Source organism: Gymnoscopelus microlampas (assembly GCF_963454915.1).
Source record: "Gymnoscopelus microlampas genome assembly, chromosome: 3".
Classification (NCBI taxonomy): Eukaryota; Metazoa; Chordata; class Actinopteri; order Myctophiformes; family Myctophidae; genus Gymnoscopelus; species Gymnoscopelus microlampas.
In genome coordinates, this window is record NC_139940.1 from 55,118,510 (window position 1) to 55,145,996 (window position 27,487).

The 27,487-nt window shown below is 41.6% G+C and overlaps 1 protein-coding gene across 1 annotated transcript; it reads left to right on the top strand.

Annotated features, from left to right (window-relative positions):
- LOC311041924 (GTPase IMAP family member 8-like) lies at positions 1–27,487 on the top strand (the record flags this gene model as incomplete). The annotated part of the gene is made up of 7 exons (XM_084052407.1): positions 1–297; positions 8,214–8,274; positions 10,199–10,903; positions 12,566–13,189; positions 13,536–13,946; positions 14,815–15,020; positions 27,464–27,487. 7 exons carry the CDS (start codon positions 1–3, stop codon positions 27,485–27,487), a joined length of 2,328 nt encoding a protein of 775 aa, XP_083908533.1.

The window sequence follows — 27,487 nt, forward strand, 5'->3', positions numbered from 1 at the left end:
ATGGTTCTCAGCAGGAAACCGGTGGATTGTGCAGTCCGGGTAGGGAATGAGGCTTTGCCCCAGGTGAAGGAGTTTAAGTATCTCGGGGTCTTGTTCACGAGTGAGGGGAGGACGGAGCAGGAGATCAGCCGGAGAATCGGAGCAGCAGGAGCGGTATTGCAGTCGCTGTACCGCACTGTTGTGACGAAAAGAGAGCTGAGCCAGAAGGCAAAGCTCTCGGTCTTCCGAGCAATCTTCGTTCCTACTCTTACCTATGGTCATGAAGTGTGGGTCATGACCGAAAGAATAAGGTCGCGAGTACAAGCGGCCGAAATGAGTTTTCTCAGACGGGTGGCTGGCATCTCCCTTAGAGATAGGGTGAGAAGTTCGGTCACCCGGGAGAGACTCGGAGTAGAGTCGCTGCTCCTTCGCTTGGAAAGGAGCCAGCTTAGGTGGTTCGGGCATCTAGTACGGATGCCTCCCGAGCGTCTCCCTAGGGAGGTCCTCGGTGCACGTCCCACTGGGAGGAGACCCCGGGGCAGACCAAGGACCAGATGGGCGGATTACATCTCCACACTGGCCTGGGAACGCCTCGGGATCCCCCAGGAGGAAGTTGCTAATGTTGCTCAGGAGAGGAAAGTCTGGAGCTCTCTGCTGGAACTGTTACCCCCGCGACCGACTCCGGATAAGCGGTTGAAGATGGATGGATGGATGGATTAATAAATGTACTATAGTCATAAAACTTCAACTTCATATAGTCATAAAACTTCATTCTATTGCAGTAAGTTGTAGCATAAACCCAATTTCCATACATTCCAATTTCTGACTTTTTGCCAATTGTCAGATCAATACCATAGTCTAAAAACTTCAGGGTTTTTGCCAATTGTCTATATAATTTATTAATTAATTATTACTATTCCGGATCTGTCTAATATGACAAGTTATTGTGAACACAATAGGCTACAAATTAATATAAAAATGTATTTGGATAAAATAAAAATAAATGAAGGAAAGCCAGCCCAATGTGGCTTATAATAATCAGACCAGGCAACAGTGCAGACAGGGAGATAGGCTAGAGCACATATTGGATCGGGGATGACGGCTAGCGCAGTCTTCTCTTAAAGGCAATGGCTTCTGGCACGGTGAATGGTTTTATCAATGTAACGCCCAAACCACACCTATGCATAATGTAAGGGGTAGCTCAGGTGTTTGGCGGGTGAGGGAGGTGGCAGAGAATACCGAATTTTGCGGGGGAACGCCTCTTGCCTAGTCCTAAATCAGGAATTAGCGGTTTAAGCAAACTCGCCCCAGAATAGAGCGGTATGTGTCTGTTGGATGTGCATTATACTGTGCGCTCCGTTTCTTCTAGTAGCACTACATTCCTGACTGAATGGCTTGTTATATCAAAGTAGTTAAAGGTAGGGTAAGATTTACTTTGGTTAAAATAAGTGTTAAATAGCTCTACAGTATATTCTGATAGTACTCATTGCTAAAGAGTCAGTGTTTGTTCAGTAAAAGGAGTCTCCCATGTCACCTGAAAATGTACTATATTCTGTTTACTAAAGAGCTGGAGAGAGCCCTGTGACCGAACAAACGCTCTGTAGCAATGATTACTATCAGAAAATAGTACTTTAATCTTTTTTTTTTCTTTTTTGATTTAGAGTAGCCAATAATGTTTTACCCCTTTTTCTCCCCAAATTAGTTGTTATGCCAATTAATATTTCCCCACACACATTTCTGTGTTGTCACTGCTGTTGTATCCTACTGACTCACCTGCCAGTGAGGAGCCCCCACCAGGAGGACGTAGAGCCTTCGTTCTACTCCTCCCGCCCAACACTCCCCGCTGACAGGTTCCGCCCCAGCCCGTAGGAGTACATGCAATGATCGATATCACCCTCCTCCCCGCCCGGCTTCCCTCCCCCAAACACGGACCAACTGTGTTCGTGTAAACGGGAGGCATGCGTTAATCCGACAGACCTTTTCTCCGACTATGTGGCATCCGCGTGCGGTTAGGGTTAGGGTGCGGGTTTGGTTCGGGTTTAGTATTGAAACATCGGAGCGCTGCGCCGTCGGAGGAATGCGCTGTCGGACTAACGTACTGCACCCCGTGTAAACGCTCGACAAAGCCGGATGCACCACGGTGGATTTGGGGACTTAACCACTGCGCCACCCGAGCACCATGTACTTTAATCTTTTTTTTTTTTAAGAAAAAAATATCACTTACCCTGACTATAAGTGAGTATAAAATAACGAGCCTATCACACACAATCTGCTGTCCGGCAGGAACCAGCTAACTCCATTTTTCCGCTTTTGCATTTTTTTCCATAAATCAGGGCCATTGAACACCCTTTACGTCTGTGTGTTGATTAAACAATTATTGAACCAATTAAAAGTATTAAAAAGTGCTTCTGACAAAACCAGCTAACTCCATTCGATCCGCAAACTTTCTGCTAAACCAGCTAAGTGCACAAGTAAGACGCGCAAACGCTGGAAGCGAACGCAGCTCGAAATATGTTGCAGGTGTGTGCATTTTAATCAGAGCATTGTCTACATTCCTGCGTTCTTCATGGCCACACTGTAGTGCAGGCGTCTGTGTGTGTGTGTGTGTGTGTGTGTGTGTGTGTGTGTGTGTGTGTGTGTGTGTGTGTGTGTATGTGTGTGTGTGTGTGTGTGTGTGTGTGTGTGCGTGTGCGTGTGCGTGTGTGTGTGTGTGTGTGTGTGTGTGTGTGTGTGTGTGTGTGTGTGTGTGTGTGTGTGTGTGTGAGAGAAACCCTGCTCGGCACTCTGGCGCACTCTGGAGGCTGCACACAGGCAGTGCACGCACACAGACAGACAGACAGACACACAAGCCGAGCAGGATTTCATAGTAAGCTCCACTTGGGCGCGCGCCTATCCTTCCGCGTTCGCAACCAAAGGGGGATGGAGCTAGCTGGTTTAGCTGACTCCAGGCTCCACCCCCTTTTGACCTCCAACCTCATTGTGAGCTTTGAGGTCCATTTAGCTGTTCTAATGAATGATGAACAAAACCTCCTAACTCCACTTTTTGTTTTGCTTTTGTCTAGGGCTGGGACTTTAACTGATTAATTTAGATTAATTAATTACAGAAAATTAACTTGATTAAAAAAATTAATCGCATTTTAATCGCGCTTAGTTTATGCACCAAAGAACCTTTCTCACTGGACGAGTTTCAGACGTACCGATCATACCAGTGCACCAACCAACAGCCAACACACCCCAGTGCACACAATGGGACAAGAAGCTGATCAGACTGCTTTGCTTGGCCCAGTGGATGGGAAATTTAGATTTAAAAAACTCACTGATGGAAAAAACACGGTTGTGTGCAGAACTATTTTGTGTTGCTTAAACTTATACATTCACTCATTGATTCACTCATATACCAAAATCTGTTTTAACTGAAAAGAAATTGCTTCTCAGGTCAAATATTGATATGCAATTAAACATGCGATTCATTTCGATTAATTAATTACAAAGCCTCTAATAAATTAGATTAATTTTTTTAATCAAGTCACAGCCCTACTTTTGTCATTTCCTGAAAAATGAACATTTTGGAGTTAGCTGGTTGCTGCCGGACAGCAGAGATATGCTCATTATTCCATTGGGTGATTTTGTTCATCCTGTGTGCTGCCTGCCTGCTGCCTGTCTGCATCCATTGTTTTCCTCAGTGGGTCGGTCAGTCAGTCAATCTAAAATTGCACATGTGCATGGGATCATTGACATATAGGCAGGGCAAAGGCTGACAAAGGCTATTTTTATTATTCCCCCAAATTCAACCTGTTATTCACAGCCATTCCATTAAAAGTCAAATGATGCCACCTTCTGGTCATTCACTGCTACTGACCACATTCATTACTAAAACCCGCACCATGCAGTACTGAAAAAGACTTGTTGGTCTAAGGAAAAACATATGTCATACTGTAAACTTTTTCAATTAAAGAGAAGTATTCTTTTATGTTTTTTTTACACTGTTAAACATTGTTATAGTGCCTGAGTCCAACACTCACAGCAAAATGACGTAAGCACCTGAAATGATTGAAACATTGTTTTTATTGTATTGTAATTGCATTTATACTATATGTATTTGAAAGTAAATATGTAACATCAGGGCAGACACTCTAACCGCAAGGCCGGTTTAGATGTAGTGGATTAGAAGTATAAAGTAGGAATTGAAATACTCAAGTAAAGTAAACAAATACCTCAAAATTGTACAGTCATCATTAGTCTGTAGACTCCCGTCTAGGACAGGCTTCGGACACGCCTCCTGCAGGAGACTTGGCATTTGGCTCAGAACTGAACGATTGGAACCCATGGTATTTAAACATTAACGGCACAATGTAGCACAAATCCAGCACTAAAGAATGATACCATTTGTATTCATGTTTTCATCATATGGGGTGCCAACTTCACAATTTCACGTAGGTCTATCATTACACAGTTATAACACACACATCTTTTCTTTTCTTTTTTTACTTTTATGGAAATAATTATTATGATGATAAAACAAGATTCTTCCTTACTGTATGGTCGTAGTCATTTATTATTGAAGTTGAAGATGGTGTTACAAAGATTACATGTTATGTTTATTTAAGTGTTATATGGACAATTTGAAGAAACCATACAATGCAACTCTACCGTATTTTCCCTCATGTATTTGAGACAGAACAGCAATGTAAACCAGTGGTTCTCAAACACTGTCATGCCAAGGGCCCCCAAAATTAATATGTATTCGGCCCCTGACCCCCCCATCTTAAAATGTGTTGTGCCAGGACCCCCCCCCCCCCACCCTAATATTAGATCATATTATTAGATCAATAATATGATCTAATATTCAAGATCATATTATTTCAATTTTTCCAAGATTGTTTCGGTAAAAGCAGATCACATTTTGCTGGGACCCCCTGTAACCCCCTCAAAGTGGGGTCCCCAGACCCCACTTTGAGAGCCACTGTCACAGAACTACAACCGACAGGGACAGAGAGTGCTAGTCAGAGGCACAATGCATGCTGGCTAATGTAGGAAATCACCCCTCCCTTTGGTTTGGTGAATGTAAATCAATTCAATTGTATTTGGTCAGTGAAATAACTTCACACATTATAATATAATTAATCGTCTATTGTGTTGGATCATTAGCTTCCATGTTGACAGATTGGTTGCCGTTCTACATAATGACTCTTTATGACCTGTGAGGTCATCACAGTGTGAACTGCATCATAGAGGAAGGGGAGGGACGACCAGGACATTCTACATATTGAAATGAAAGTAAGTTGACACACAGCTCTAACATGCACCATAAGAACACACAGTAGGCGAAACACATTGTGAACATTCTGAACTGTAGTGAACTGATTCTGAACCACAAGGACTGCAGCATTATGAAGGTTAATGTAGGTAAGTGTTCTTATGATGTAAACTACAACAAAATCCATCTAATCTGGTGTTCTGATAATGTGGGTGACTTTTCTTTTTTGTAATTTATTCTAGAACAAATTGCTTCAGTCTGTTGTTCAAAAGATTAATTTAAGTAAGTGTTTTATATTATACTGTATACTAAAACACATATCAACTAGGGCTAGGCTGTTATGTAAACACACTATTACTTCTGCTTCCTTAATGCTTCTTCCACTCTCTTCCTGTCTCTTTGCATGCAATAAAGCAGGCAGGCAGTCATGACACACACACACACACACACACACACACACACACACACACACACACACACACACACACACACACACACACACACACACACACACACACACACACACACACACACACACACACACACACACACACACACACGGGTACACAAGTAACAGCGTCTTCGTCATATTTTGCGGCTACCAATAATAGAAGAAATTGCACAGAATTTTGCAAGCCGTTTAGCTGCTTTTTTGACATCCCCAGTTGTTGGAAGCCTCTTGCAACCAACCTATGTACATGTCCTAGGCTGCTAAAGATAAACACAAGTAGATGGCACCTATATCTCTGTGATGGTATGGAGGAGCGGCTGGTAATGATTTTAGTCATAAAAGCCTCCTCTAATCTATAGAGTCAAAGGTGCAGGCCACTTCAATAATGGAAACTGATTTAGATCCTTAATTGACAACAACATCTGGCTACTTTTGTATTTTATTAGAAGTTCGGACACCTACGTCGCACCGCCGATCTGACAGATATGCCCATATATAGATATCTCTGTATCTGTCAGTTCTTGTGCCTTTTATGCCCATATATGGATATCCCTGATGTCATCAGTATATGCCCATGGGCATGCTGATATGCCCATATATGGAGATCTCTCTATCTGTCAGTCCTCGGTCCCTTTTATGCCCATACTGTATATGTAGATCCCTGATGTCATCAGTATATGCCCATATATTGAAATGCCCATATTTGGGTATATTGGTTGGATCGGAGGCTCTGGACAACTGGATATCTGAACTACTCGACAGCGGGCACCCATAGAGTTAAAATTAAAAATAATAGAGAGGGCACCGGAAATCCCCGCCCATCCACTTGCATTGAGTTGCTCACCCAGGGCGTGCCTAAATCACCCCTTCTTCCGGGTTGTTAAGTGTGATGGGCGGGGCCTATTTGGGGCTTCTGTGACACGTTATGCGTCATGGAGGTGACACGTTTTGCGTCACCTCCATGCGCAACCCCACGTGCAAGCTCGTGCACAAGCTCGTGAGTCGATCCCATTGGTGGAAACCGGTTTCGCTCGTTCGTGACAGTGGCCCCAGGTCATTTTAAGTTGCAGTACCTATGAATGGCCAGCATGTCCAATGCACTTCAATGCAATCTATGGGTTCTGGGGGCTTGCGGGCACCGCACTCCCTCGAGTCCTTGCTACTGCAGGCGGCGAGTTTGAAGTCGGTCGGTCCCATATATGTACATGACCATATATGGGCATAGTGGTCAGATCTGTGGCTCTGGACAACCAGATCTCTGTAGGCCTTGTCCCCTTTGTGCCGATTGCTAACGTCATCAGTAAATGCCCATATATGGGCACGCCCCCTTTTGTGCCCATATATAGAGCTGACAGATTTGTTTGCGGCTGATGCCATGACAACCCATTTACTGGCCTCCCGGTATGTGCACTTAAGCCTCTCCAAATAATCCAGAATGCCTTAGCACGCTAGATCTTCAACTAGCCTAACATTTCACATGTCTCCCCCCTTCTCCAATCCCTCCATTGGCTCAGTTACCAGACTCTTTTCCCTTCTGGCTCCCAAACTGTGGAACAAACTCCCTATTGCAATTAAAACTGCAGACTCACTTCCAATATTACGCCGTAATCTGAAGACTCACCTCTTCACTCCACCTTAACCCCGTAGCACTGGCCCTAGCCTTGACGACCTTGCAGGCTTATGCAAAGGCTAAAATGTAATTTAGATAGCATGTTATGTAGACAGATGCCAGGTCATTGTTGACCTTGACACCTATAGTGTGTAGTTTCAATGAACAGGCTGTAGTTAGCACTGTATGTACACTCGCTGCCAGACGCTCCAAGCAACTTGCGGAGCTCACTCTCTCTCTGGTCTCTAGCCTTCCCATTTTTTGATATAACATTACAGTAACATTACATCACTGTGAATTTATAAACATACTGTGTGGATTGCGGACACATTTGAATTAAATCTTGATCAGGGACGTGCGCTGTGCACTTCTGGATTTCTTTGTGTCTGTCCGTACGTGCGACCGGGCATGCTCAAACATGTGGTGCGCGGCACCGACCGGAACGGCTTGGAGCGGCAGGTGGTCCTCGTCCAAGTTCGCTCCTTACTTTTTATAAACCCACTCCCCGCAACGTTAAGAATTGTCCTGCTCCACTCCGCTCACATGCTCTGGTGCCGTGTCACGGACTTCAAAGGGATGTTTTAGAGACAACGTAACTTTGATCAGCTCATATCCTAAATGTATACATAGTGCAGTGTGTGCATGCATTGAACTGTCTGAGATATTGAAGAGAATTTCTATAAATATGAATAACAGTGATCAAAGCTACTGAAGCAACACATTAAATAATGGGTTGATTTTTATTTACATAATCATGCTGTTTGTTGTGCATGGTGTGGGAGAATGCATGTCAAACAGCTCCATTCATAAGCATTTGAGAGAGAAATACAGCACACAGGACAAGAAGCGAGCAGGCAGATATGTGAGGAATTGGAATGTGTCCATCAGTCCAGAGTCAGACTGCTTGATTCCTCCAGACTCACATAATCCTCTCCTCCTCGCTCGGAGGCGGGACTAAGGAGCGAGTGGACGACACGAGTGTGGAAGTTAGAGTAGCCTATTGGAATTTGGCTTTGGTCTTCAGAGGAGAAACAGTTTTTTATGGTTAAAAATATGTTGAGGAGTTAGGCTTACAGTTAGGAAAATATATAGGTTGGGTTTAGAGTTAGGATCAGATATTTAGACCAGAGGTGTTTAGGTGTGGTGATTATTAGTATTACTTATTTTATTTTGCTCAGTGTAACTATGGCAACCAGGATGTGTTATACAGTAGTGGCATGGTTGAAATTATGCCTGACTTAAACTGTCAGTGTCATGCACCGAAAATAGCAGATCTACAAGCTCACAACGTATCGCAGCGTGACACATTGTGGGCTTGTGTGTGTGTGTGTGTGTGTGTGTGTGTGTGTGTGTGTGTGTGTGTGTGTGTGTGTGTGTGTGTGTGTGTGTGTGTGTGTGTGTGTGTGTGTGTGTGTGTGTGTGTGTGTGTGTGACTGTGAACAGGATGACTGTCTCCAGAGTGGACAGAGATTCTCAACCACACCTGGACTGAAGACATCCAGTTAAACCATGAGTGGTCAAAGTAAGACTGGACACAATTTACACTAATTAACACCAATTAACATGTCCAAATAGTGAAGGGAAGCAGTCTCACACTCGTAGGTTTCATTTAATAAAAACTACCAAAATTTTAACTTCAGGGTATTGAGGGACAAGGGACCAAGATGTGGAATGCCCTACCACCAGCCATCAAAAAGTTTGACTCCCTCCTACCCTCCTTCAAAACAGCCATAAAAGAGCACCTGTCTGTAATTTGCAACTGGACCTAGACAAGTATTCTAGCTTGACAAAATAAATGACCCCCAAATGAACCCACACTGTTGTGAAACATGGAGATACAAGGTTTCTGCCTCAGAGCAATGATATACGATGTGTTTTATTTACTAATAACATCTAATATGTATTTACATGAAGCCTATGCACTTGATGTTTTCATGAATTTGTGCATCTGAACTATGTGTGTGAGACAACTTTTTTGTCTGTCCGTCCGTCCGTCCTGTGAACAGCTAATCTCCGGCACTGTTGGCCTGATCACAGCGAAACTTTGCACACACACTCCCTGGATGCCAATTCGGAACCTCTGCCCCAAATTCTTCACATGGGCCTATTATATGTTATAGCACCAGGAGGCCGATTTTTGCGAAACACATTTTTTATATCACTCCCTCTGCCCCGAATTTTTCAGATCAGCCTGTCATAGCGCCACCATGAGGAAGGTTTTTGCAAAACACATTCTTTTATATTACTCCTACAGATTTTGTCCAAAAAACACACAAATCGGTACACAGTATCTCTATAGTCATGTGATTTTCACGGATCTGTCCAATTTTCCATGTTTTATCCTGATTGGCTAAGATTGGCTTCCAAAGTTTGCTGGATTGGTCCGTTTTGAACAAAATGCCTCAAATCATGAACACTGCATGCAATTTCCATGATATTTTGCATACACATTCTCACTAGGCCGAGGAAGAAATACCACTGAAAAATGTTCAAATCAGCCTCATGGTGGCACTATAACAGGCCAATTCGTATTTTTCTGTGGGTTTTATAAATATTGAACCATTAAAAGTATTACCATGAGCTTGTTACTAAATAATAAATACGTTGGATCCATTGGCAAAGTTTTTTCCTCTTTTTTTCTCCTCCATTTCCTATAAAGTAACGGTTTTGGACATACACGGTTTCCACTCAACAGTGATGATATATTACTGTTACTGAATAGCAAAAAAATAAATCTATTCAGTCAGTTTTTACCTTCTTTCTTTTAGGAAGAAGAATAGATGAAGAGATGGCCTCACATTCAGGTTAACAAATAAATGATTGATGAGATAATATTGTCCTGAATATTTACAATTTTAAATTATTTTGAGTACATTTATGACTATTCCTCTTTTATTTCCAGGCCCCAGTGCAATTCCCTCAGAGATGAGAATTATACTTCTGGGATATAAAGGTTCAGGGAAGAGTTCATCAGGAAACACCATCCTGGGTTCAGGGCAGTTTAGTTTAGAGAGAACAGCTCAGTGTGAGAAGAGACAGGGAGACGTAGCAGGGAGGCACGTCACTGTGGTCAACACACCAGGATGGTGGGGGAATCGCTCTCTAAACGACACATCTGAGCTGATCACACAGGAGCTAGTTCTTAGTGCATCGCTGTGTCCCCCAGGACCACATGCTCTACTCCTGGTTATAGATGTGCCAGACTCATGCACAGCTGATGTTTGTACATACGTAGAGGATCATATGCAGCTTCTCAGTCAGAGAGTGTGGAGTCACACTTTAATACTGTTCACGAAGGGAGACAGCCTAGGAGCTAAATCTATTGAGCAGCACATCGAGGGTGGAGGAGAGGCCCTTCAGAGGCTTGTAGAGAAATGTGGGAACAGGTATCAAGTCTTCAACAATAAGAACAGGGGTGATGACACTCAGGTCACAGAGCTGATGGAGAAGATAGAGGAGATGGTGGCAGGAGATAAAGGAGGCTTTTTTGCGTTAGACAGAAGAGTGTTAGAGGAGACTGAGAAGAAAAGGAGAACACAGGATGAAAGAGCAACACAACGACAGATGATGGTGAAGAAAGAACGAGAGAGCATCAGGTCAATGATGGGTATGTAATTATTTAATCGAAATCACATCTGTCACTAATACACTTCTCAGGTACATGGACACAGCATGACTTTTTAATCATTGATCACCATAAAGACAAATACAAACACGTCAACACATTTACAGGAGATTTATAAAACTAAGTAATAATAACTTTTTGGTGTTCTTTTATGTGCTGCAAGTGTAATTTGAGTCCTGTTTACTATTCTCTGTTCACCACTCACAGCACAGAAGTCACTGATAAAGATTATTGAAAATATTTTGATTTGTACAAGGCACACCTCAGAAAGAATATTTTGCACTTAAGGCTGCTATCTTGTGGACTGTTACAGTTGTTTGTGGATGGTTGGTGGTTCATCTGTAACTGAATACATTTTTTAAATGCTATCTTTTACGTTTTTTTTATTACACAATACTTACTGTGACCCTTTTCAATCCTGCAACTGACAAATAACCCAAAGTATTAAAAAACTAAAACTAACACTAAAACTAATCAAAACGAACTAAAACTATTGGAACTTTCCAAAATAAAAACGAATAAAAACTAGCAAATCCACCCAAACTATTATAATCTAGTTTGGGCGTTGCGATGTCTTGCTCATATCGCGACGCGTTGTGAGCTTGTAGATCTGCTTGTTTCACTACTTTTGTGTGACACTCTTGTATGATGAAGTAGGGCGTTAATTTATGAAATAACATTTGAAACATGGAGATACAAGGTTTCTGCCTGAGAGCAATGATATACGAGGTGTTTTATTTACTAATAACATCTAATATGTATTTACATGAAGCCTATGCACTTGAAAATGTTTTCATGAAGTTGTGCATCTGAACTATGTGTGTGAGACAACTTTTAGTTTTTACTGTAGTTTACTGTAAGTCACTGCTTCTCATATATTTTCATGTCAAAGACCCCCATATTATGTTGTGCCAGGGACCAGGGTTTCCACTATAGCCAATTTTTGGACCGGCCAACGTGACCGATAAGATTGTAATTTTTCGTCCAAAGAATAAATTAATCAGCCATATAATAATAATTGTTTGCAGATACTGTACGTGCAGTGATTGAACCACCCAACTGATCATTACACCTCTGTACATTAGCGCTGCGGGATACATTTATAGTTTCCTAAAGAATTTCTACATCAGTTCTTAATATCTCTATATCAAGAACTGAATAAAGTCAGGAGGCGTGAGAGTGTACTACTTGGGGCTTTACATGTCATTCAACCTTTTTATGCAGTAACCTACATCACCATTTTATTGATGTGAATTGTGTCCGGTTGGTTCATATTCTATTACCGATCGGGACTGTTTATTATGTGTAATACCCGAGCGAACCAAGAAGACCTGTACTCAGCGCTGATCAGGAGGAAAGAAACGCAGCTGTGTAAAGCCTGATGTCTTATAAGTGGTATGCTTAGTCGTACCACGGTGTTGCGCATCAAAAATATCAGACCTACAAGCTCACAGCGCGGCACGTTGCAACGCTTTGTGAGCTTGTAGGTCTGCCATTTTCAAATGGTTGAAAGTAGACTCGCATGCACACACACACACACACACACACACACACACACACACACACACACACACACACACACACACACACACACACACACACACACACACACACACATCTAATGTATTATTTATTATATTTCAGGTGATGACCTCCATCTGTCAGAGATGAGAATTATACTTCTGGGATATAAAGGTTCAGGGAAGAGTTCATCAGGAAACACCATCCTGGGTCCAGAGAGGTTTAATTTAGAGAGTACAGCTCAGTGTGAGAAGAGACAGGGAGCTGTAGCAGGGTCAGGACAGATCACTGTGGTCAACACTCCCGGATGGTTTTATGATGCCTCTATAAATGAAACATCTGAGCTGATCAAACAGGAGATAGTTCGTAGTGCATCTCTATGTCCCCCAGGACCACATGCTCTCCTCCTGGTTGTAATAGCAGGCTCCTCGTGTACTGCTGATGAGTGTAAATGCCTAGAGGAACACATGCAGCTTCTCAGTCATACAGTGTGGAGACGCACTTTAATACTGTTCACCTTTGGAGACTGCCTAGAAGGTAAATCCATTGAGCAGCACATTGAAAGTGGTGGAGAGGGCCTCCAGAGGCTTGTAGAGAAATGTGGGAACAGGTATCATGTCTTCAACAATAAGATCAGGGTTGATGACAGTCAGGTCACAGAGCTGTTGGAGAAGATACAGGAGATGGTGGCAGGAAATGGAGGACGTCATTATGGAACAGGTAGCCCAACAACAGCATCACCTGACAGTGAGTATTTAACTGTTTGTCTTCTATTGAAAATAATGCTAGAAATCTGTTCTTGTTCGCTGACGACTCAGCACTCCAGATGATGTAATCAATGAAATAAATTAAGTTAACTCTCAATTGACTTTGTCAGACAGAAAAACAAGAGACAAGAAAAATAAAAACCCTTTCGAGAGTTAGTAAACTTTGGAGAGAGTTAGAAAAGATTTCTATTTCCTTCAAGACTACAATATTGCAGTGACTACAATCGAAAGAGAGAATATAAAATGAATTGAGGATATTAAAGGATATTGATACTGTGGTTCATATAAACGTACGTATTATGTTCTATTTATATGTTCTATAAAAGAGACATCACTGTTCCTGGCTGTGACACAAACAAACACCATCAAAGAGATGAGGAGTCACCCTCGGATCCAGAACCAGCAGGACCAGAGCGACCAAGTAGAGAAACTCACAGTTCTACTGAAGAAAAGAGAGAGAGAACTGCACAACACCATCACAGCGATGGAAGAGAGCAAGAGACAGCAGCATATATTGACCCAGGACCAGAGAGACCACGCAGAGAAGCTCACAGTTCAGATGAAAGAAAGAGAAGGCACCATCAAAGAGATGAAGGACAGTAAGAGTCAGGAACAGAAACTGATCCAGGAACAACAGAGCCTGAGCAACCAAGTACAGAAGCTCACAGTTCAAATGAAAGAGATGGAGAGTGAACTGGAGAAGATCAGCCAGAGACAGACAGAGGCAGACGAGAAACGTGAGTGAAACCATTTTACTCTTTCAAACGTGTGATCATGATGCTACTTCTATTAATTCTGTAATGAATTCTGAGTGACGATGCATTCAGTTTCGTGTCATTACTTTATATTAAATTATGTTAAAAACCAAAAGCTTATACTTCTATTGACAAGAATTCCACTTGGTGTAATTTAAGGTGCTGTTTACACAAAAACGCTCCCTGCAGAAAACGTCAAAACATTTGACCATATGTGCCTTGCGTTAACACAGGACGCAGAAAAGTGAAACCACCACCCAGTGTGGAAATCTGTCAAACCACTCTGCCTATAGCATCTCCATATTATCATTATCATTATTATTATGATGTCAAATAGTTCAAACCACTCTGCCTATAGCATCTCCATATTATTATTATCATTATTATTATTATGTCAAATAGTTCAAACCACTCTGCCTATATATAGCATCTCCATATAAACAGGGGAAAATGTTAAATGTGTGACGACACTCCCCACTTAGCGTACGCTATTACTCACTCCCATTAACAGGCTATTCAATCCTCGGGAAACCAAGGACTATTTCTGAAGTATCCATAACCACTCCGTTCGGACAAAATTATCTGTTTTGGATTGTGTTTTATCGGGGTTTTTTTTACAGTCGTGCTGTGTGTAAGGAAGTAGAAAGGAGTGTTTCATCACAGGCACATGGTCTGTCTGTGGTGTTGCGTGGCAGCGTCACACTGCCACCTAGCAACCTGGCTAAACCAAAATCATATAGTTCCAATGTTGAACACGCAAAGTAAAAAGGACTCTTTTAGGCAAATAAAACAGATTCTACCAATGTATAACATCACAAAACCCAGTATGTTTTTTGTTTTTGTAAAAAAGAAAAAGCAGTACTGACCCAGATCGTCAAAGGAGCGGAGAACCAGCTGAAGACTGTGAGGATGGAGTTTATTCAAAGAATCTCAGAGCCCATCCTGCATGAACTGCTGGACGAACTTCTGGATAAAGACGTTATCACTGATGAAGAAATGGATACCGCCATGGGGAAACATCTCAGGCAAGACAAAGCACGGCAAGTTATCGACATGGTGCGGAGAAAGGGAAACGAGGCCAGTTCATTGATGATTGACATGATTTGTAAGCGGGATCGTAATCTTAGTGATATGCTGCAGCTGAGGCAGCCACTTACGGCCCAATCTGGGAACCCATCGCCAACTGAAAAGGAAAAACAGCGACCTCTGCTGTTTGCTACTAGTCAGTTGGCTCTGGGACAATGACGACGTAGCACACGTGCGCAAGGAAACCGAAACACGTGAATCCCGCCCACTACATTTGATTGGGTAAAGCGCGGCCTACTTCCTGATCTGAAGGCACGCCCACTTGTAGGCCAGTGTGTACATGTTATGACGAACCTTCACGACAGATTCCAACGCAGAGCAGAATCTGTTCTTGAGAGATTATTTACGGCCTAACCTGACATGTGGAAACAATGATGTTTCCCGAGCTTTCACACTTATGCAACTAGTTTCAGGGAAATGAGGGGAGAGCACAACAGAGAAGGGTCAATAGACCATGGAAGATTGGTTTAAGCCTGTAAGAACACAGAAATGGGAGTTAAACAACAAACCAAGAGTGAATTAAAGCATTTGAAAGCTTTGCAACATGAACCTATTTTCAAAGCTGCACTATGTAATCTTAATGTCCCATCTGGGATTTGAACCCGGGTCTCCTTTTTTTAAATGTATTTATTATTTGTTTTACCACTTAGCCAATAGAGCCTGCCTGCTTGCTCAGGGGCGTCCACAGAGTCACCGCCTGAGGGTCCATGGACCCCACTTTGAGAACCACTGCTCTACACTCCCTAGAATCAGGAACACAGATCATTGTTTATGATGATTCTCTTCATGGATTCACTCTGTTTGATACAATGAAACTCAGGGAGTTTGCTTTTCTTTTTCTGGATTGATTGAAACCTTTATTTATTCTCGAAAAGAGCATTGAGGTTTACCCTCATTTGCAATGCTGACGAGATTACATACACAAAAATCAACCATTAAGGCACATACTGTACAGGTATAAAAACAGAAACAACAAAATAAACCATAACAGAACATTTGTAAGTTAAAAACAATTACATGGTGAGTTAGGGAGATTTAAGAGCAGGTGATTGTCCATAGGATATTGGGGCATTATTTTTTAGCGTGAGTTGTAGAGTGTTCCATGAAATAGGAGCATCAAAAGAGAAAGCAGATTTCCCCAGTTCAGACTGAAGGTGGAACCTCAAGTGTAAGCCAGTCACTTGAGCGGGTCTGGTAAGTGCTTTTTTTCCCATTCTAATAGTAATGTAAGGTAGGGTGGAACCTTCCCATCGATAGCCTTAAAATGGATATTTTATTCTTCAGTTTTTAAAATGGTACATGCACTGCAGTGATCTGATGCTGTTGGATTCTTGATGTTTTTATTTGTATCTTATATGATCTACTTTGTATTTCTTTCCCTGGAAGTGGAGCATATCACTGCAGTTCTTAAAACTGTGTGGCAAATAATCAATTTCAAAATACTACTGTTGGTCTATAAAGCTTTGAATGGTTTACAATGTTGGTTTATTTATAGCATTGAATGGTTTAGGGCCAAAATACATTTCTGATCTTGTTTGGTATCATGAACCATCCAGACCTCTCAGGTGATCTGGGAAACATCTGTTTTTTTGTTCCTAGAATCAAAAAATAAATGTGGGGAAGCAGCATTTTGTTTTATGCTTCACATATCTGGAACAAACTGCCACTCCTAGTTATTTTAAATCACAGTTAAAAACCTGTCTGTTTGCCTCTGCCTTTTATTGTGGTGTTTTTTCTCTCTTCTGTATTGTAATTGATTTTTTAAATATATTTATACTTAGTTTGTATTTTATCCTAATTACGGGGCCAGAGCTCAGCTCTGGACCTGTTTTGTTATTGGCAGTATTCTGTCACTTCTTCTTTTTCTTCTTCTGCCACTTTTCGCAGTTCTGGCTGAACCGTGCAGTCGCTTTTTACGAAACTCGGCCATATGGTAGATGGTCATGAAAAACTATCAAGAAATAATTCTCACAATCTTTCGTCCAAAGGTGGCGCTATAGCACTCAATTGAAAATGGCAACTTTGAACAGGTACAACTCATGCCCTGTTTGACCTACAGCCATGAAACTTGGATACACATATGCGTCTCCTCATGCTGAACAACTTTCACGATCTGACTTTTGACCTCTGACCTTTAGATCTCCCACCATTTTGAATGATATGAAAAACAGTCATTGGCTCCTAACTTCTGCATTTTTTCACTTATGGATATTCCGCCGCCTAGAAGTTGTCGGCAGAGGTCCAAAGTTCAAGTGTTAAACGTTTCGTGCAGATTGCTCCAAAATCCTAGGATTCCATAGATTTTAACTATTGCAGTTTTATGAAAATTATTCATCTGCGCCTAAAACATACATGCAGACTCACATTTCTTTGAAACTTTGCAGAAAGGTTGAGGGTCATTCCAAATATCACTGAAACCAATCTTACTCCAATTGGCCAAAGGGGGGCGTTATAGCAATTTTTTGAAAATGCAGACTTTAAACAGGCATAAGTCATGCCTCGTTTGGCCAAAAGTCGTGAAACTTTCTTACACATGTGCCTTGACTCATGAGGAACACACGTATCGATTTGACCATTAAGCTCCGCCCTTAGATTCTCCGCAATTTTGAGCAGTTTGAAAAATACTTGTTTTTGCCAGTTCTGGCTTAACCGTGCATACGCTTTTTACGAAACTCGGCCATATGGTAGATGCTCATGAAAAACTACCAGGAAATAATTCTCACACTCATTCGTCAAAGGGTGGCGCTATAGCACTCAATTGAAAGTGCCAACTTTGAACAGGTACAACTCATGCCCTGTTTGACCTACAACCATGAAACTTCGATACACACATGCGTCTCTTCATGCCCGACAACTTTTGTGGTCTGACTTTTGACCTCTGACCTTTAGATCGCCCACCATTTTGAATTATATGAAAAACAGCCATTGGCTCCTAACTTCTGCATTTTTTCACTTATGGAAATTCCGCCGCCTAGAAGTTGTCGGCAGAGGTCCAAAGTTCAAGTGTTAAACGTTTTCGTGCAGATTGCTCCAAAATCCCAGGAGGAAATAGATTTTAACTATTGCAGTTTTATGAAAATTATTCATCTGCCCCTAACACATACATGCAAGACTCACATTTCTTTGAAACGTTGCAGTAATGTAGAGAGTCATTCCAAATATAACTGAAACCAATCTCACTCCAATTGGCCAAAGGCGCTATAGCAATTTTTTGAAAATGCAAACCTTAAACAGGCAAAAGTCATGCTTCGTTTGGCCGAAAGTTGTGAAACTTGCTTACACTTGTGCCTTGACTCATGAGGAACACATCTATCGCTTTGACCAGTAAGCTCCGCCCTTAGATTGTCCGCAATTTTGAGCAGTTTGAAAAACACTTAAACCCAGGATTTTTCAGCTATTTGCGTGAAACTGTATCATCTGTCTGATCTCCTTTTTCACAGTTACTTGTCTGTTGGTCCAATGGCGTCTCCCTTAAATCAATGCCTCACAATCTCAAGGTCGCCAGTTCAAACCTCACTTGATGCAGGATTCATTAAAGCTGCATTGCACACAACATGAATGCATCAAATAATGTATACTTGTGCAAATGTTAAAAATAACATGAAATGCTTATTCGAAAGTATTGTTGTCAATGTATGACATACTTCATTGTGAAAATAGCTGATGGACAATCTCACAACTTTTCAGATAGCAACAAGAGTATTTTTTGTCAATGTATGACATACTCTCTCTCTCTCTCTCTCTCTCTCTCTCTCTCTCTCTCTCTCTCTCTCTCTCTCTCTCTCTCTCTCTCTCTCTCTCTCTATATCCAGTTTGTCTGTCTGTCTGTCTGTCTGTCTGTCTGTTTGTCTGTCTGTCTGTCTGTGTGTGTGTGTGTCTCTCTCTCTCTCTCTCTCTCTCTCTCTCTCTCTCTCTCTCTCTCTCTCTCTCTCTCTCTCTCTCTCTCTCTCTCTCTCTGTGTCTCACCTCACCTCTTGCTGGTTACTTTTCAATTGTATCGCACAAAACATGACTGTATCAATTAATGCATGTGCAACTGTTAAAGGTAAGGATGAAATGCTTCTTGGAGAGAGTATGTTTTTGCAATGTATGACAAACTTCATTGTGAAAATAGCCGATCTACAATCTCAAAACTTTTCAGATAGCAACGTGTTTCTGAGCTTGTAGATCGGCTGCTTTCACTGGTTCACTTTTATCTTCAACAGATGACCTCAGCCTGGACAAAGCTATAGCCCTATAGGTAGTGTCTCAGCCTGTGAATCCGAAGGTCGAGAGTTTGATTCCTGTCAATGGCAATAGGTTGAGATGTCCAATCAAACCATTATGTTTCCATCTCTCTCTCTCATCAATCTATTGTTTCCATGTCACTCTCTCTCTCTTCAATCTATTCCGTTTCCATGTCTCTCTCTCTCTCTCTCTATTCACTGGCCCCGTATTATCGCTGCTTGCAGCTATATTCTCCTTTTATAATGTGTTATCTTATCGTATAAATTGGCCTTGCCTGTCTTTCCATGATCTTGTAATGTTGTGGGTTTATGTGAATAAAGCTTATAATATAAACTTCATACTATTATTACTCTCCGTAGGAGAGTTTTGTTTTCACTTTCTAAATATGACACACCGATTGGTCAAGCCTCACGTGACACGTGACAATACGGTGAAATATTGTATAAATACATGGCATCACTTTGGCAGTGTCTTTGCCACTGCCAAAGTGAGGTAAGACAGGAACCATCACGAAATGGCTGCATGGCTGATACATAATTGGCAAATAGGACAGATAGGACACTTATATAGACAGGAGGGATATGACACTTACACAGACGGATAGGACACTTACAGTACACAGACAGGACGGATAGGACACTTATACAGACAGGAGGGATAGGACACTTATACAGACAGGACGGATAGGACACTTATACAGACAGGACGGATAGGACACTTATACAGACAAGACGGATAGGACACTTATACAGACGGATAGGACACTTATACAGACAGGACGGATCGGACACTTATACAGACAGGATGGATAGGACAGTTAGAACATAAGAATTAGAACATTCCCAACATTCCCAACACAAGTCTGGTAAGAGTGAGGTAAGACAGGAACAATCACGAAATGGTTGAGAAATGGCGGATACTGTAACAATTGGATAGGACACTTACACAGACAGGACGGATAGGACACTTACACAGACAGGACGGATAGGACACTTATATAGACGGGAGGGATAGGACACTTATACAGACAGGACGGATAGGACACTTATACAGATAGAACATTCCCAACATTCCCAACAGCGGAGAGTTGTGCTCCGAGGAGCACTTTTTCTAGTTATTATTATTATTATTACGGGGCCAGAGCGCAGCTCTGGACCTGTTTTGTTATTGGCAGTATTCTGTCACTTCTTCTTTTTCTTCTGCCACTTTTCGCAGTTCTGGCTGAACCGTGCTGTCGCTTTTTACGAAACTCGGCCTTGTCCAACCCTTTTTTGGCTCAACAAAGGGAAGTAACTCGTTCTCATGCTATTCATCAAAAATGTGGAACGCCCTACCAAAAGGAGTAAAGGAGTGTAAAACCCTACTCTCTTTCAAAACAGCCCTAAAGATACACCTTCAGGAGGCCGCAATTGGAAAATGGCCCCTGTCTAAGTCCTAACCTAACCTACCCCCCTACCCCCCCCCCCCCCCCCTCTCTCCTTCTCCTTTTGTACATATTTCTCACTCTTCATACCAGTAACCTGTAAACTGATTGTATGACATTCTATAGTAGTTGTGTATATCTGTCTGTCTCTTATATGTCATCATGATTTGTGTGCATGGGGAACTCATTTGAAACAAGCTCTGTGCTTTTATGAGTCTTCCAGTTTAGTAGACCTTGTATTGTGAATTTGTACTTCCATGTACTGTTGTTCTCATGTCTTACTAAATAAAGTACATCAATCAATCAATCAATGGTAGATGGTCATGAAAAACGATCAAAAAATAATTCTCACAATCTTTCGTCCAAAGGTGGCGCTATAGCACTCAATTGAAAATGCCAACTTTGAACAGGTACAACTCATGCCCTGTTTGACCTACAGCCATAAAACTTGGATACACATATGCGTCTCCTCATGCTGAACAACTTTCACACTCTGACTTTTGACCTCTCACCTTTAGATCTCCCACCATTTTGAATTATATGAAAAACAGTCATTGGCTCCTAACTTCTGATTTTTTTCACTTATGGAAAATCCGCTCCCTATTTTATGTCGGCATAGGTCCAAAGTTCATGATTAGAAGGTTTCGTGCGAATTGCTCAAAAATCCCAGGATTCCATAGATTTTAACTATTGCAGTTTTATGAAAATTATTCATCTGCGCCTAAAACATACATGCAGACTCACATTTCTTTGAAACTTTGCAGAAAGGTTGAGGGTCATTCCAAATATCACTGAAACCAATCTTACTCCAATTGGCCAAAGGGGGGCGCTATAGCAATTTTTTGAAAATGCAAACTTTAAACAGGCATAAGTCATGCCTCATTTGGCCGAAAGTCGTGAAACTTGCTTACACTTGTGCCTTGACTCATGAGGAACATATGTATCGCTTTGACCAGTAAGCTCCGCCCTTAGATTGTCCGCAATTTTGAGCAGTTTGAAAAATACTTGTTTTTGGCAGTTCTGGCTTAACTGTGCATACGCTTTTTACGAAACTCGGCCATATGGTAGATGCTCATGAAAAACTATCAAGAAATAATTCTCACACTCATTCGTCAAAGGGTGGCGCTATAGCACTCAATTGAAAGTGCCAACTTTGAACAGGTACAACTCATGCCCTGTTTGACCTACAACCATGAAACTTCGATACACACATGCGTCTCTTCATGCCCGACAACTTTCGTGGTCTGACTTTTGACCTCTGACCTTTAGATCGCCCACCATTTTGAATTATATGAAAAACAGCCATTGGCTCATAACTTCTGCATTTTTTCACTTATGGAAAATCCGCCGCTTTTGTTTTGTCGGCAAAGGTCCAAAGTTCAAGTGTTAAACGTTTCGTGCAGATTGCTCCAAAATCCCAGGAGGAAATAGATTTTAACTATTGCAGTTTTATGAAAATTATTCATCTGCCCCTAACACATACATGCAAGACTCACATTTCTTTGAAACGTTGCAGTAATGTAGAGAGTTATTCCAAATATCACTGAAACCAATCTCACTCCAATTGGCCAAAGGGGGGCGCTATAGCAATTTTTTGAAAATGCAAACTTTAAACAGGCAAAAGTCATGCCTCGTTTGGCCGAAAGTCGTGAAACTTGCTTACACTTGTGCCTTGACTCATGAGGAACACATCTATCGCTTTGACCAGTAAGCTCCGCCCTTAGATTGTCCGCAATTTTGAGCAGTTTGAAAAACACTTAAACCCAGGATTTTTCAGCTATTTGCGTGAAACTGTATCATCTGTGTGATCTCCTTTTTCACAGTTCCTTGTCTGTTGGTCCAATGGCGTCTCCCTTAAATGAGTGCCTCACAATCTCAAGGTTGTCAGTTCAAGCCTCACTTGCAGACTTCATTTAAGTTGAATTGCAAACAACATGACTGTATCAATGAATACATGAGCAAATGGTAAAGATAACCTGAAATGCATATTTGAGAGTACGTTTTTCAACGTATGACATACTTCATTGTGAAAATAGCCGATCTACAATCTCAATCTATTCCGTTTCCATGGCGCGCTCTCTCTCTCTCTCTCTCTCTCTCTCTCTCTCTCTCTCTCTCTCTCTCTCTCTCTCTCTCATATATCAAACTATTCCGTTTCCATATGTCTCTCTCTCTCTCTCTCTCTCTCTCTCTCTCTCTCTCTCTCTCTCTCTCTCTCTCTCTCTCTCTCTCTCATCTATTCCGTTTCTATCTCTCTCTCTCTCTCTCTAGTTTCCATGTATCTCTCTCTCTCTCTCTCTCTCATCTATTCCGTTTCTATCTCTCTCTCTCTGCAGTTTCCATGTTTCTCTCTCTCTCTCTCTCTCTCTCTCTCTCTCTCTCTCTCTCTCTCTCTCTCTCTCTCCCATGATGGCTGTGTTGTGTAGTCAAATGGAGCCACTAGTAAGCTGTCAAACACACAAACTCTCTCTCTCTCTCTCTCTCTCTCTCTCTCTCTCTCTCTCTCTCTCTCTCTCTCTCTCTCTCTCTCTCTCTCTCTCTAGTTTCCATGTCTGGCCCTGTATTATCGCTGCTTGCAGCTATATTTATTATTATTATTATTATTATTATTATTATTATTATTACAGGGACAGAGCTCTCAGCTCTGTACCTGTTTTGATATTGGCAGTATTCTGTCACTTCTTCTTCTTCTGCCACTTTTCGCAGTTCTGGCTGAACCGTGCTGTCGCTTTTTACGAAACTCGGCCATATGGTAGATGGTCATGAAAAACAATCAAAAAATAATTCTCACAATCTTTCGTCCAAAGGTGGCGCTATAGCACTCAATTGAAAATGCCAAATTTGAACAGGTACAACTCATGCCCTGTTTGACCTACAGCCATGAAACTTGGATACACTATGCGTCTCCTTATGCTGAACAACTTTCACCCTCTGACTTTTGACCTCTGACCTTTAGATCTCCCACCATTTTGAATTATATGAAAAACAGTCATTGGCTCCTAACTTCTGCATTTTTTCACTTATGGTAATTCCGCCGCTTTTGTTTTGTCGGCAAAGGTCCAAAGTTCAAGTGTTAAACGTTTCGTGCAGATTGCTCCAAAATCCTAGGATTCCATAGATTTTAACTATTGCAGTTTCATGAAAATTATTCATCTGCGCCTAAAACATACATGCAGACTCACATTTCTTTGAAACTTTGCAGAAATGTACAGGGTCATTCCAAATATCACTGAAACCAATCTTACTCCAATTGGCCAAAGGGGGGCGCTATAGCAATTTTTTGAAAATGCAGACTTTAAACAGGCATAAGTCATGCCACGTTTGGCCGAAAGTCGTGAAACTTGCTTACACATGTGCCTTGACTCATGAGGAACACACGTATCGATTTGACCATTAAGCTCCGCCCTTAGATTTTCCGCAATTTTGAGCAGTTTGAAAAATACTTGTTTTTGCCAGTTCTGGCTTAACCGTGCATACGCTTTTTACGAAACTCGGCCATATGGTAGATGCTCATGAAAAACTACCAAGAAATAATTCTCACACTCATTCGTCAAAGGGTGGCGCTATAGCACTCAATTGAAAGTGCCAACTTTGAACAGGTACAACTCATGCCCTGTTTGACCTACAACCATGAAACTTCGATACACACATGCGTCTATTCATGCCCGACAACCTTTGTGGTCTGACTTTTGACCTCTGACCTTTAGATCGCCCACCATTTTGAATTATATGAAAAACAGCCATTGGCTCCTAACTTCTGCATTTTTTCACTTATGGAAAATCCGCTCCCATCATTATGTCGGCAGAGGTCCAAAGTTCAAGTGTTAAACGTTTCGTGCAGATTGCTCCAAAATCCCAGGATTCCATAGATTTTAACTATTGCAGTTTTATGAAAATTATTCATCTGCCCCTAACACATACATGCAAGACTCACATTTCTTTGAAACGTTGCAGTAATGTAGAGAGTCATTCCAAATATCACTGAAACCAATCTCACTCCAATTGGCCAAAGGGGGGCGCTATAGCAATTTTTTGAAAATGCAAACTTTAAACAGGCAAAAGTCATGCCTCGTTTGGCCGAAAGTCGTGAAACTTGCTTACACTTGTGCCTTGACTCATGAGGAACACATCTATCGCTTTGACCAGTAAGCTCCGCCCTTAGATTTTCCGCAATTTTGAGCAGTTTGAAAAATACTTGTTTTTGCCAGTTCTGGCTTAACCGTGCATACGCTTTTTACGAAACTCGGCCATATGGTAGATGCTCATGAAAAACTACCAAGAAATAATTCTCACACTCATTCGTCAAAGGGTGGCGCTATAGCACTCAATTGAAAGTGCCAACTTTGAACAGGTACAACTCATGCCCTGTTTGACCTACAACCATGAAACTTCGATACACACATGCGTCTCTTCATGCCCGACAACTTTTGTGGTCTGACTTTTGACCTCTGACCTTTAGATCGCCCACCATTTTGAATTATATGAAAAACAGCCATTGGCTCCTAACTTCTGCATTTTTTCACTTATGGAAAATCCGCTCCCATCATTATGTCGGCAGAGGTCCAAAGTTCAAGTGTTAAACGTTTCGTGCAGATTGCTCCAAAATCCCAGGATTCCATAGATTTTAACTATTGCAGTTTTATGAAAATTATTCATCTGCCCCTAACACATACATGCAAGACTCACATTTCTTTGAAACGTTGCAGTAATGTAGAGAGTCATTCCAAATATCACTGAAACCAATCTCACTCCAATTGGCCAAAGGGGGGCGCTATAGCAATTTTTTGAAAATGCAAACTTTAAACAGGCAAAAGTCATGCCTCGTTTGGCCGAAAGTCGTGAAACTTGCTTACACTTGTGCCTTGACTCATGAGGAACACATCTATCGCTTTGACCAGTAAGCTCCGCCCTTAGATTGTCCGCAATTTTGAGCAGTTTGAAAAACACTTAAACCCAGGATTTTTCAGCTATTTGCGTGAAACTGTATCATCTGTGTGATCCCCTTTTTCACAGCTCCTTGTCTGTTGGTCCAATGGCGTCTCCCTTAAATGAGTGCCTCACAATCTCAAGGTCGTCAGTTCAAGCCTCACTTGCAGACTTCATTTAAGTTGAATTGCAAACAACATGACTGTATCAATGAATACATGTGCAAATGGTAAATGTGAGAGCCAAGTTTGATTATTGTGTTTATTATATCAATAACTGCTTATTTTGTGTTTTGTATTTTGCCTAAACAGTTCATGTTTATCAAAGTTTATGATTGTTAAATAAGCTAAGTTAAAAAAGGTTTAAACAAGTTAAGTTGTTTAATTCATGATGAGGATCTTTATGTTAAAATGAATGCTGTTACTGTAGCTTTAAGAAGAGAGCTCATATTGTGTAACTGAGAAGTTAATTGACAATTGCTAACACCTGAGTGTGCCCAGGGCAGTGCTGATTGACATTTGCTAACACCTGAGTGTGCCCAGGGCAGTGCTGATTAGGATGTATATCACCTGTGTGTGTTTGTAGTGCTGTGCAGATTCAGTTGATGCTTAAAGGAGGTCAGAGCGACACAGTTTTTTGACCGTAGTATATCTTTTTGTTTGAGAACTTGCTTTAGATGACTTTGTAACCAGGGAACACTTTTTGGTTTTGGAATAAATCTTTTGGTGATTATTTTTACTACGGAGTCGTGTGAAGTTTTTCTATCAAGGAATATACACAAGTATAGAAACGTGCCTCTGAATTTCAACCACTCACATTCGTCAAAAAACTTGCTCAACTTGGATAAATGGACATTCTTTAAGGATTGGAAACCGCAAGGAAAGAAGAGTTCCAAATCATCCAAGTTAAAGTGGTCGTGAGTAAAGTTTATGCTCAACTCTCTCTGCCAGGTGTTGTGTCACTTAACGAGCCAGCTTACTATCCTGGATATCATTGTGAAGGGCATTCCTTCTGCCTGTTAGTCATTCTACTTTGTGGACAGTGATACCCAGACTGTGTACTGTTTAAGCCAGTTTGCTCAAAGAATGGCTGAGCACGAAAACGAAGATGCAACCACGGTTGTGAAGGCAAGGGCTGTGAAATTAACACCTAAGGCATTGGAAGAGAAATGGCAACGTGCCACTAATTTACGAAAGGCTAAGCTAGCTAAACTAACTGGTAAAATGAACCAGATGTGCCAGTTAATGGATGAAGGTGATGATAAAAACGTAGCAGTAATTCAAACACAATTGATGGTGGAATTCAACAGTCTGTTTGGAGAGTTTTGTGACTTGCATACCAGCGTTAAAGGGATACTGGAACAAATTTCTGAAGAAGAAATGAACCAAGATAATTCTACATGGTTTGAACCTAGGGCTGAAGCCTTTAACGATTTTGTGGACAGTGCTAAGGCTTGGATAGAAGGGGCTCATCTACGCATTGCAGAAGCAGAAAAATGTAACAATGAGGTGCAGCCATCAGATAGTGTATCCGTCACAGCTGGCAAGAGCAAGGCAGCTTCTGGTTCTCGAGCCACATCTTCTCGTGCATCATCGTCTGCTATGTGTGCCCGACTAAAGGCAGAATTGGAGAGAGCTGCGTTGTTGGCCCAAGCATCCGCTCTAACAGAGAAACAACACCTAGAGGAACAGGAAGCTCAACTAAAAAGAGAGAGTGAGGAGCTGGGAGCTAAAATAAAAAGAGAAAGGCAAGCACTGGAGATAAATACAGCTTTAGCAGCAACTGACGCCAAAATTAAGATCTTGAATGAGTTTGATGCAATTCGTGCCTCATCCAGAGCATCAAGAGCATCCTGTCGTGA